The 13,638-nt window shown below is 35.3% G+C and overlaps 1 protein-coding gene across 2 annotated transcripts in view; it reads right to left on the reverse strand.

The window, feature by feature from the left end:
* Positions 1 to 13,638, reverse strand: part of LOC113508543 (serine protease inhibitor 3/4-like) — a 273,260-nt gene that overhangs the window by 229,543 nt on the left and 30,079 nt on the right. The window contains exon 2 of one of the 2 annotated variants that reach the window (XM_026891651.1): positions 1,377 to 1,628. In XM_026891651.1, coding sequence (XP_026747452.1) covers positions 1,377 to 1,397 — 21 coding nt within the window. In that variant the 5' untranslated portion in view covers positions 1,398 to 1,628. Of the gene's footprint in view, positions 1 to 1,376; positions 2,149 to 13,638 lie in introns of those variants that run through there. The other variant, XM_026891650.1, reaches the window with a different exon arrangement.

Raw genomic sequence — 13,638 nt, forward strand, 5'->3', positions numbered from 1 at the left:
AATGGGTCGATGATCACACCTCGCAATTAAAACGACCCTCGACCAAATAAATCTAACTACATTAATAACAGAAAAGGTTACTAATAGGCACTAATTTCTAATCATTTCACCCCTACCATGACTTGCACTGACCGCAGGAAGCGAGAATTATCGTGCGGAAGGTGCGCGTCACGCTTATTAGGGTGACAATATGACAGCCATAAAGTGGACTGTAGGGAAGGTGTAATAAATAAAAAATATTGTACGTACTCTCTCAGGAAAATACAGTTATCTCTTGTGATCATACATCATTCATACAGTTTTGCACTGCGCGTTTCTAGCACTAATTATGAAAAATCAATGTTAGAACTGGATGTAATAAAAGTAACAACTGCACCTTTACGAAGTATGGCATAACCTGGCCTTTTTTAAGTCACAATTTGCTGTTAACAATGACGTCAACGTAGATACATAGAATAGACTCAATCGCAATTCGGTTCAAACAATATTGCCAGAATGCATAATTAAAAAACGTGTAAATGTTATGGTATGGTATGGTTGTATAACGGAAACATCAGCTGCCTATATCACTCAAAGCTAACAGGAACGTCTCAAACTTTACCCAAAATCATGGTTACCCTACATCACACCTCGTGAGGATGTTATGCGTTTACTAATGTTCACAATAGAAGGACGGAGTCGATGCGTCAATACTGATTGTGGTAATAGTTTTCACCCGCTATTGCCTTGGTCAACCACGCGTATTAAAAGTTGATGAAAGTTATAAATATTTTGTTTCAATACATGTTGCTCAAGTTGTGATTAATTGAAGGCAGTTTGGTAGTAAATAATACCGGTCTGTCTATATAAATCCTACAACTCGCCACAGGTCTCTTCCCACGAAGTTTTCAGGGAATTAAAACAATTTCAGATTGTAATATTTGTAATCCAGGGTGTGTAACGATATAAATAAATAAATAAATCCTGGGACAACTCACACACGGTTATCTGATCCCAAGCTAAGCAGAGCTTGTGTTATGGTAACCAGACAACTGATAAACTTACTTATACATATATTTCTAAATATGTACATACATATTATAGATAAATTACACCCAGACACCAGAACAAATGATCATGTTCATCACGCAACATTTGTCCTGGGCGGGAATCGAACCCACGACCTCCGGTATAGCAGTCAGGTTCACTAACCACTAGACCAACAGGCCCGTCAACGATGTTTTCTTTCGCCATTTGTCTTTTAAGAGAGTAGGTAAAAGTCGCATTGGTACTTACCTAGGTGCCATTCCATTATTTTAATTAAAGAAAAGGGTAAAAAAATGCTTTGCTTATTTGTTTATTTTGATACGACAAATATATACTTAAAAAGTCCTTACCATAATATAATGCGTGAACATCTCCGTCCCTTACAAGTGTATCTGGTATTATCTTCGAAGTGCTGACAATGTTCGAGTGGCCATATACGGAACCGATGACCTTAATCGGCGCCTTCTCCTTAACCTGAGCTACTTGAGTACCGACCGCAGGAAACTTGCTGAATTAATTCGTTTAGCTGAATTTTTGTCTATTGGAATTGCGTTCGTAGAGCGCCGATTCTTTTTTCATCTGCAGAGATTTTAAGTGACTGTCTGTAAGATTTAATGAAGGTGAAATTAAAAAGACTGTTGCAAAAATATTTAACTACTTCTTGATACTAATAACTGTTACTAGTAGTAACTATTATTGATGTAACTAATGTCTCAGTAATTCTGCCCTTATTCCGTAATTTAGCAAGCATGGTGTTGAATGCTAGTACGTAACATCACTACATAGTCAGTTTCATGACTTTTACCAGCAGTGGCCCGGAGCGGCCAGCGATGGTACATTCACCTACAGGCCGGTGATATTTTATGCCTATTACTGATAACAGCGACCTAATTAACTCTGAATAAGGAAACACATTAGTATTTATTACGCGCCCCTAACACGGTAGGGTTGCGTTCTATTTATAATATTTAATATTTTGTTCTAAAACGTGTAAATTTGTTTGCTAACGACACACAATATGTATATAATAACGGTATATACTGCAACAAGATGACTTACGTTTTTGATAATACACACAGGAAGTAAAATAAATGTTAGTTTAGAGTATTTGTGGGCAATCGCCTTTTTTATTTCGATGTATAGTAATATACCGAAGAATATACAAAAAAAAATGGTTTACTTACTAACACAATCTGTACTATTCAACTGTGTTTAAATACATTAATTAACACAGGTAAGAAAAATAAACTAGTGTCAACTTTCACTTTAACTTAAACAATACAAAATATTTGTCATACACGTGCGCTCATAGAAACTGACAAAAATCGAAAATTTTTTTTATTACCACAAACTCCTCAAATTACAGTAATTGTAAACCAAAATAATAGAGGTGTTTATACGTCAAATATAAAATCAAGATGGCGTCGTTCTAAATTCAACATAATTAAATCTAATTACGTTTCAACATTTTGACGGTTGGTTTCAACAACGTATACAAACGGACAGTCTGTTTATAATAAAAGTGTATTATCACGTTACGGTGGCCGCTACTTAGACGGGAAATCAAATAAACTTGGTTTGGGTGGTCTTAATGTATCAATAACGTTTTTATGTCTGATTTCGATAAGGTTATTAGTGATTTTATGTGAATATTATGGTTGGGCTATACCTAAACTAGGTAATTAAATGTAGTGTCGATAACTTTCGAAGAAACGGCGTAGGTTGAAAAATATTTTTACATAAAGGTTGTGTTCTGTCAACAGCTCGTAACATTAACTTCTAAACGTTTAGTTTCAAGTTTCTCATCTCCTAAACAGTTTAGTTTAATCAATGTCGTCAATTTCTGACTGGTTTTAAATAGCTATTAAGTTACAGTCAATGTAAAGCGTTTAAAAGAAACTTAAACGTCAAATTATCGTCGTGTGTCGCAAGTGATTCATGGAGTACATGTTACGTGTTTGGTTACTTTAGGAGTTTCTATCTGTGCCGGAGGGTCTGGTGGCGATAGGCTCCATATACTTATAAAAGTACTCGTGCGATGTGCCTGCTAAGAATACTGACGTTTTATTAAAGTTTTCACTAATTTCTCAAACTGAGCTGCAGCTGAGCAGCTGTTGTCAAAACGACTGGAAAAAAAATGATATTAATTTTAATGCTGCCTTAATAGAGACAAAATAGACATAAGATACGGCCCAAACTTATCAAAAAACAACTTTGCTACTATGCTATAAATGTTTTCCATTTTCACTAACACGAGTAATGTTACTTGTCTAAAGTGCAAATCACAATAATAACACAGCTGATATTTCCCACGTGTTTTCGAAATATCACCTTTTCTTACATACTTTAACTACCAAAAACTCAAGTTGACCAATTTTGGCAACTATACATTACTACAGCCTATTTGTACAGAATCGCGTGTCTCCGACTCATATTTAACCGGCTTTCTAAATTTGCAAACAGCTGACCGATATAAGCATACATAAGTCTTTATTCAATACCCAGGGTACAAATGGGGGTGGAATACAAAGGCACCCCATCATACATAGTCAATGATCAGCCAAGTCTTAGAAGAGTTTCACATGCAAATATTTCATCACCATCCTAAGTTCCGAACTTCGATACACGTTAATTATTCCCTCCTCTTGATCTGAAGGCGTACTCGATTTTAGTGAAGGCGTCAAGACACTGTGTGCGGTCCCTACCGGTCAACCACCAATCTTCAAACCCAAAAACACAAAATCCAACCTTAAACTGAACCCAAAAGGTGTAAATTCAATTGATAACATTTGATAAACTAGTTTAGAATACCTTTAGCGACGTGCTAAACGAATTTAAGTTGTATGTTTAGTAGATAAAGTTAATTTCAGTTTGATAAATGTGGTTTACACTATTAAAATAATGAGGGCTCCTGAGGGTATACCCACTATTTCTCATGTGTTTGCTTGCTTTATTTATTGTTGCGAATAAAGCTACTGTTTGTCTTCGTTGCCGAGACTTAGTTCGTCACTTGCTAGTTTAGTTTTGTTTGTTTGTTTGTTTTTTATTGCCATCATCCGGGTTGGAAAGAAAAATAATTAGGTTTTCAGTAGTTAGTTGTAACAGATTGCCGGGGTTGGTCGTGGTTGTTATGACAATTGAGAATACTGCTAGTATTTTATAATTTTTTGAAATATATACGAAAGTATTTTGCATTTATGCTGGTCGACTGTTCATTTAATTAATTATGCTTCTTTTGTTTTCAGGTATGGTTTTTTTTGGGTAATCAACCCATCAAATTGGTAAATATTTAAATATTATGTTATATAATTTAAACCATCAGTTAGTCATTAATGTCCTATCAAAGGGTCCTGAAAATCCTTATTTTTTATCCGTCTTTTTAATTTGAAACACGCATCTTTCATATACGTTTATATGTGAAAATTGGAAAATTTTACCAAAATTACGAGACCCGACAAAACTACATGATAACCGGTATAAACCAGTTATAAACAAATAGAATGACTCGCAAAGCACGTGAGCTTTCCGCCGAGTCATCGAGATTCACTAACGGCCGCTTTCTATATTCGATCCCGAATCTAAGATTCCGATCAATCCAGATTTTTCTCAATCCCTCGATTGAGCTTGAATCTGCATTTCTTTAATCGATCTCGTCTCGAAATCCATCGAAAAAAAACGGATAGATCGCCCTGCTAAACGTTTTGTTTTACGCATGTGCAGAAAAAGTACTTCAGCGATTATTAATGAGTAAAATGGTGGCTTTTTTCTTAGAGCTTATCTATTTTATGTATAATCACTAGAAATTGCACAAAATACAAAAATAAAAGATTGGGAAGTCGTAGCGGTAAATACTATAATTCTACCTGAAGATTAGAAAAAGCATAAACGACAATAAACGTTTATTGATGAGCAACGGAACGTCAGTCAATCGAAAAGTTGTCAGTCAGTTTGACATTAACATAATATATTTTAAAATCGCAAGTTTATTTGTTGTTTGCTTTTCCGATGTCTCAGCTATACAATAGAATACAGCGGTAATATTCGAGCGCATTCAGAATAAGTTCACGCGCCATCTGTACAAGAGACTGTATGGGGTGTATCCGTTCTACCTACTCATGGATCCCACTCTGTTTGTTCTGGGCATGGTTGGCAATAATCAACTGTATATGAGACGGGAGTTTGCACTGGTCGTCTACTTGGTGAAGGTGCTTCGTGGAGTGGAGAATCACCCGGAAGTATTGCAGTGCTTGAGTGGCGGAGTGGGCGGCGAAGCCCGCACCTACTGCTGGTTCCTACCGCGAGAACAAATTTGCTCGCCAAAGCACCTCTTACAAGAGCTCTCCACACCACCAACTTCTTCAAAATCAGACTGACGTGTTTTTAATAATGAAATGTGTTTCAATTTTTGTTTAGTATAAGTTCTTTGCTGTCGCATTAGGGTAAACCCTGTAATGATACTTCATGGTTTTAAATAAATAAATCAAAACGAGAATATTATAATCGTTATCCATTGATTCCAGTATTACAGATATTGGTAAAAGTGTACTTAGTACACAAAAACTATAATACCGAAGCAAAAAAGTTTAAGCGTCAGCTTATGCTTAGCAATCCAAAAGAATTACTGAGCGCTGGTCTTCAGCTTAAATCCTTGACCCCCGTTTACAAGTAAAGTACAGAACAACCACTCGATACCTACATCACAATCACAATTACAAATTTTAAGGACAGAGTTTGTTCTACTTCGCTGTCACTACTATCCCAGTCCGATAGCTGAGCTAATACTTCAAGATCGCTATCACTATCACTTGAAAATATTTCCATTTTAACAGATTTCTCAGTACAATCCGTAAAAAATTGGGGATCGCAATTATAGATCAAAAAAGGCCAAAAATCGATTTGTCAAAACCAGAGATCGGTTATAGAAAACGCATAACTGTCACTTTCGTACAAATACCAATCTAAAATCTCAATCCGCCCTCCCAAAGATAGATTGAAGAAAAAGATCGAGAAAACGATCCATGGATCGGTTATAGAAACACTAAAAGTTGTAAATGGATTCAAATGTCAATCTCGATCCGTAAATTAGGGATTGAGATCGAATATAGAAAGCGGCCGTATCAGGTGACTCGATTCGAGTGCCCGAGCCTCGTTTAGTAAGGTGCGCGATGCCAGTCAAGTGGACAGATAGCACTTCATGTCCGGTGTTGGATGTCATTGTCTTTTGACAGTTCTATTTTGTTTTAAGGTTAGATCGAATTTGGAGATTGTTTGTGGCTTTTTGAAAGGAGGTTCTTTGTTATGAAATGACCGATCTGTTGCTATGTTTTTTTTTTTATATTAAGTTTGTATTATAATAACCAGTAATAGCTGTTAGACTAGTCACCATATTGGCGACCTGACGACCTCCGTGGTCGAGTGGCGCACGCACCGGTTTCAAGGTGTCGCTAGCTCTGAGGTCCCGGGTTCGATCCCCGAACGGGTCAAAGTAAAAATGCCCATTGCTACATTTTCTCGGGTCTGGGTGTTTGTGGTATCTTCGTTGTATCTGACTTCCATAACACAAGTGCTTTAGCAACTTACTTTGGGTTCAGAACAATGTATGTGATGTTGTCCGCATTTATCTATTATTTTTATTTTAGTGTTATAAAAAGTGGTAAAAAATTTGGCATTCCCGATACCAATTTGGTTTCATATTTAGGTTAAATGAACAACAGATGGACACTTACATTAAACCAAGTAATTCAAATGGTCCACAGACAGGAGGGTGCAATACACGATTATTGACAGTCTGCCCCCGCGTTGTTCGGACAACCAGTAAACATGATTTGTAGGAATGACGACCGTCACCGCGTCGCGTCGGCCCGGCGATCGACTCGCCTATTGAATGGTAGGCTTTAGCTTAATGACTTCATTTCCATACTAAGTGCGTTCGAAACCGTGTATAGACTGAATAAGGGTTTATTTTTCATTCGGATTTGTAATGTCTGCAGTCTCTTGGAGGTGTGATTACTGATGAAGTGATTTTCAAAATGGAATTACATTAAAACGAACCCTTACGCGCCTTAGGGATGGTCGACATTAATATTCAAAAAGGAAATGTGTTTATTTTCTTAGTTATTGTTTTGTTTAGGGTGTAAAGCTTGTTTAGATGCGAGTTTGTTGTGTAGTAACACATTATTACATTCTAATTAGAAAAAATACTGTTACTTCATAAATTATTTTGATTTTCTTTGCTTGCCGTAGATTTATAAATATAAAAAGAGCGCTCAAGAGTTAGGTAAATTCTTAGGTAATTAAGGGAGCATCGTTGTAGTGCGTACTTAAACTTTTTCTGAAAATTACTGGACGAAGGCAATTTAATTATATAATTGTTACTTAATTAGGAGATAATTAAAATAAAAGCACGGTACTGAATACTAGAAAGCGACCTTTCCAGTCAAGTATACCTCTAATAAAAATGATAACAGTACATTTGATCAGCAGCGTGGCCTTAATATAACCAAAAATGTGATACACCGTACAAGCAGGTAATCCAATACGCCGACAGAATGAGGTTTTAGTTCTCACGCAACTGATACAGTTTTTTCTATCAAATAATTTAACTGAGAACGTAATCTTATATGTTTCGGCCTTGCACTCATTAATGTTTGGGATTATTTATGATTTAGATATCTACTAAGTTTTATGTTCCTAAGGTATGTAGTTTTGGATTAGCCAGTTCAGGCTGTGGACTGCGGTTCGGGGACGTTATAGAGGTTATAGTTTATATATATTTAGTTTCTAATAAGTACTTGCTGATAATTTTTAGGCATGAATCAAATTTTATAGTAATTCCAGCCAGTAGATGTCCCATTACGAGGCACAGGCCTCAGGCTGAGCCTTGAGCACCATGCTAGCTCCCGGTAGGTTAGCTATTTCAGATTACATTAATTGGGATCCACGTTTAGACACGTTGATTTACTTGAGCGTCCGTATAAAAAAAGTAAAAATTATACTTTATAATGACACATTGGTGTTTTTCCCGCGTCGAAATTTAACCAGCACCTCGTTGCCACAAATCTATACATTGAAATAAGATTTTTACTAAACATGGTTTTCCTTATTTTGTTTTAATTCCTTAAAGTTATATAGTTTATAGGTACAGTTGCTTGTAATTATGTAAACTCGTGAAAAATACTTTGTGAAAAAAGTGTCTAAATAATAAAACATTTCTCAACATTCCTAAAACACCTTCACGCTATAAAAGCTTAAAATTTTATACCAACCTTTTTGAGTACACATAAAGGCAAAGGACATAAATGAGTTTCGTCAATATTTTAAAACTAGGTTAGGTACCCTTATTACCTAGCTAATTTTTACTCTAGTACTAAAGTGAGGGTAGTCAAAAGTTTTACGAGCCTTGCGACATAGGACGCTTGTTCTAACAGGTTAGAACAGTAGCCGCGTTAATGGTTGAGGCGCAAAGAATGTAAAAAGGCAGCACGAGTATGTAAAAATAGTGAAGAAATGTTTTAGCGTCAAATATTTTCAAATTAAGATATTACTGCAACTTAGGCTAAGGTTTTCAGAATAAATTATGCACTTGTCACCCAACCAATTAACCTTAACAACTGTCCCTCGAACTGTGGAATATAATTTAATATATTATGTTTTTGCAGCTTCAAAAGAAAATCATCATAAAAAAAACAAAAAGGATAATGATGATGATGTTGACAGGTACTGCCTTAAACTTCAGTTCATCAGCTAGAAGTCGACGATATTACACCCAGAACTACCTCAAAGGCAACAGTTCTGCTCTCGAACTCACACTAACGCCACACAAGTTATGTTTCAATTACTTATAAATTCTAGGCTCACAGTAACCGGGAACCCAAGGATAAAGCGATCCAAAACAAACTTGAACCTACCAAGTTTCATATAACATTTAAATTCTGTATACGTTCGTGATACGTAAGTCGTAGTAAAACAAAACCAGTGTTGCACAATCAGTTCTCCCCGAAACTTTAAACATACCTTCTATTTACCTAAAAGTTTTACGGATTCGCGATTTTTTTATACCTGCATAGGGGAGGAAAGTTTGTTCTCGTAACAAATACTGTTAATTCGAGCGTGAATGTCTCTCTTTGGGGATTCTGTATCTATAAGTTGTATTGTAGGTAGGTACAGTAAGAAATTGTTTCAAAATACGGGGTGGGTTTAGGGTGTTCGGTTAGCTGAAATTCAAACACAAGTGGTATAGTGGTCCCTTATTTCTGGATAAGATTTTTGGTGTAGACAAGTATGGAGAAATTCTTAAGAAAATGAAATACCTTTTCTAGTAGATAAAAAAATAAAAAATACACACTTATTAGCCGTATACTTCATGATTATGTCCACGAAACATTCATTTACGAGATAAATCCTGACCCTGTACATACATAAATTTGTACGAACCAGTAGATAGTTTAAAATCCTGTCACCTGTTGTTTTTCATATGTTTATGATGATTAATTATATCAATAATATTTTTTATTAAGCAAATCTTAAACGACAATTAACAAGCATATCAATAAACCGTATCGGGAAATGTAAAAGCAATTACTAGGAGCACAGAACAAAGAAGAAAGCAAGTCTGGACCGACAATCCTCATACTTATTCTGCACTCGTTCGAAGATGTTAATCTCACCCCAACTAACTCCGGAACTGAGTTTGGCGCAATAAAAACTGTCACTATACTTATTTACGATGCAATAAAAGAGATTCAGATAGAAATAATAGGAGGCGCCCGCGCACAGGGCCGATAAAATTGCGCTTACAGACGCATTCGTGAAGCCAGTTTCTGCAAATTGAAATTACCGATTTCGTGTCGAATAAGAAAACAATAGAGAGTCATTATTGTTTTGAACGATTTTATGTCCTCCAGAAGATTTTAATAAACTGCATTCTAGAAATTTATAGGAATAACTGTCAGTCCGCGTCAATCAAATTATGTCACAATGAATACATAGTAAAAGCTTAAAACTAGATAAGAATACATTAACATCTCATTAATCTAATACAAATTTAATCATGTAACCCTAAAATGAACTTAAAGTGATTCTTCCAAACGTCAAGCGCAATTTTAGCGGCCTTCGTGTATTATGTAAACGCCCAAGTGATGTGTTGCGCTCGATATAAATTATTGAGTTACGATTATAGCTCAACATTGCTTTTGTTTTTAAGGTCAAGAACTTAAGGTACCTGTATCGATTTTATCGTTCAGAAGTGTAGTATTGCTTGTAGGATTTGTTATCCTTTAAGTAAATAATATGATTGTTTGTTCGAGCAAACAAGCTTATTTTTCAACTAAACTGGACATACATTATTCTAGATTTGACAGAACAATTGAATGTAGGCGTTTTGCTTGTATTGTGTTTAACTGTTTAATACATATTTGAGGAATATCACACACGCCCTGTGTTTTCAAATGAGGATAAACTAAAAAGCCTAGCTGGGAATTATATTTATCTAGTCTTTATTTATTGTGCAATAGTCGAATTGCGGAGGCAAAATCAATTTTACTGGGAACTTATTATATGTACGCACTTCATTGACAAAAATCAAAGAAGAGGTCCATTGCCTATTGCTGTAAAAAATAAGGTCATCAGAATCTTAGCTGGTCAGAATATCGATTTCGATTTCCAATATTGCTATTGACACCAACCTTCATATTCATACATACATTTAACCTTCGCTCTGTCACAGAGCAAAACCAACATGATTAACTAAAGGGAAAACATAAAGCTATCGGCTGTTTACCATCCTGCGGAAATTGCACAACGAGCTGAAGGAAATAGGTTACCATGATTCTGGTTGGAAGCGAGCCAGAATACTGTCGATTTATGCTATACATATTTTGTATATTTTTTATTAATTATATAGATTGGTAACTGTGCCTATGATTTTGCGGATCCATTGTAACAAAAATCACATTCTACATCCTAACGAAAGCAATAAATTTTGTCAGGGGCTTGAATCATTAAAAGATCTAAGTGGCACCTGCCGAAAATTTTCTGAGGCGTCATTTCGGAGTGTAGTTTTTTTAAAGCAATACATTTTTGTAAAGATATTTAAAGTTGTTCAGATTTTTAAAGACGTGTGTTATTTTAGGATAAAACCTCCGAAAGCTAATAATCTAGAATTACTAAAAATAAACATTAGTAAAAAAACCGTTTTTAATAAAACTATTTTCATTACTTAGTTCGTTACTCCCAATAATGTTTAATAAAGAATTTCGAATATGCTATGTCATCACAACAGCTCTAATATGATTGGCAAACATCTAATGTTTATTAACATTATTTAATCCACTTCGTAAATATCCAATAATGAATATTAGCCGAAATTCTAAAGGGCCATTAATGCCATATCTAAATAAGCAGCCATACTTCTATTGGAATTAATCTTGCGATGACGGCGAATAAAAATCGGCCATCAATAGGACGGGAGGCATTTCTTAATATTTCCCTCGGCCATTGAGAGGACTAAACAAATTCTCAGAAAGGAATTCCCTTCTCGAATACGTCAATCAACTTTTGTGGGATTGTACTAAAAAGATAAGGAGAGGAAATATACGGGCTAGTTTATTGCGCGGCTCCGCTGTTGCGGGGAAAATGTGGCTGGGGATAAAACTTTTTTATGAAAAGGTCTTTAATTTGTGCTTAACCATACACCTTTATAAATTGTCATCGATGTCATAAGTCATATAAATTCTAAAAAAGTAATCATTTAAAAATATAAAGTTTTTTCACCAGGGTATTATTTCTACACCTTAATGGCATGATATTTTTTTAAAGTTGAGTAAATTTTAATTCTGTTTTGAATCAATATTCAATTGGTATCAGGTTTATTATTACGGTTAAAATCTCTATAAATAGGGTAAACAAACGAAACTTTTGAGATTTGAACTTTCATATTTTTGTTGACCTATAAACGAATTTAACGATCATGCATAAAATATTGATCTGTGTATTCGTAAAAGAACTTTCAATAGAAAAAAATATATATTTTGATCTATTTAGACGGCGCGGGTTTGTCGTAAACGCGAATGGGAGGGTTAAATCTCATTACATTATAGCAGATGTAAAACGATTTATAGAGGTAAACCCATCCGGTCATATTTTGTTATGTTCCAATAATTCTTTCGATTTTACATTTCGGCTTCGGCAAAACCAACATTCCTTTTTATTTTTAAACATCAAAAACACGTGCCTTGGCTGCAAATAGGTAATTTTGCGAGAAATTTTCTTTTTGCCAAATTGGGTCGTGAGTTTTATGCTTTCGCGTAAACTGTAATAGGCTAGGCCCTTTTTAAATTAACGGGAACTACCGCATTAAAGCAGGCTCTCTCAGAGGTATGTATGCCCGAGCTTTTTCCTTTACGGTAAACCATCGTGGATGAAAACCTTCTGGAAGTTTCTTGATAGCCTGTTCTATATAACTACATACTAAGTTAAGTTGGTGCTTAAGCTGAGCTTTCTGCATTAAGGATAGATTCCGTTCCCACATACAAGCAAGCTATTTTTCCACGATCTTATATGTATTATCAAGAATATTTCATAAAAAAATATTTTATGAAATTGCTCTTCCTGGGTACGTTTTGCAAGTATTACGTAACCCTCTACAATATTTATTTTTTGCTTTATTCTATTTTCACGTAATAGCTTTTTTATCACAAAAAATATACATGTAACAAGTGCGAATCAACTAGAGGGAGCCGTACGCGTCGCCGACGTTGCAAAATATTTTCAATTTTATTGGTATCGAAAACAAAAAAGTTTCGCCCCTTATAAGGGAGACAGTTGTCATGTACGTATGCAAAAGCGCGTGGACGTCGTGTCGCGATACTTTGTGCATCTGTAACGTGGCGACACATGGCCACGTTGGTTTTGCGCAGACGAGCGGCCGAAACGCTGCGGTTGGTCGTTTTATAAATGTTTGAATGACAATACTTTCTCTTTTAATAAAAAATGATTCGATTACGCAATTGCAATAGATAACAGATAAAATACTAGTTAGAGGCTCAGACTTTTACTAAGCTTACTGATTTTATGTCTTGTTTTCTACATACTTTTGAACATAAAAAAAAATAAGGAACAAATATAATTAATTTCGGTCTTTCATTTCCTGAATCTGCTGTTTTCTTCTTTCATATAAATTAGACTTATTATAATTGTTGCAAAAAGTCCCTTTGATTATTAGAGAAAAAAAAAACGCTGGCTTGTACCGCACATAATCTGTTTACAGTTGCAATGTCTCGCCCTAAAGTTGTCTTTAATTAAATTTTAAAGTTGGCCGTGACGTCATCGCGTGCTTGTATACGAGTGCTCTTCTTCCTCTGGCCCGGGTTGTGTTTTGTCTGTTTAAAACAAAGAATCTTAAAAATATACGTAATCTGTGTCGAACAATAATAAAACTGGTTTAGTCTGGTGTTATTGGCTGTTATTGCAGCATTATAACATTATCGGTGAGAATCTATCCTGGTGAACAATAGTTATAAAGCGGGTGACACACGAATGGGCATGAGCATTAGGTTATCGTTTTTACACTTTTCTTGTTGTACCCTAACAGTGACTCCTACCTAGAAAATTTTC

This window comes from Trichoplusia ni, chromosome 2 (assembly GCF_003590095.1).
Source record: "Trichoplusia ni isolate ovarian cell line Hi5 chromosome 2, tn1, whole genome shotgun sequence".
In the NCBI taxonomy this organism is placed as follows: Eukaryota; Metazoa; Arthropoda; class Insecta; order Lepidoptera; family Noctuidae; genus Trichoplusia; species Trichoplusia ni.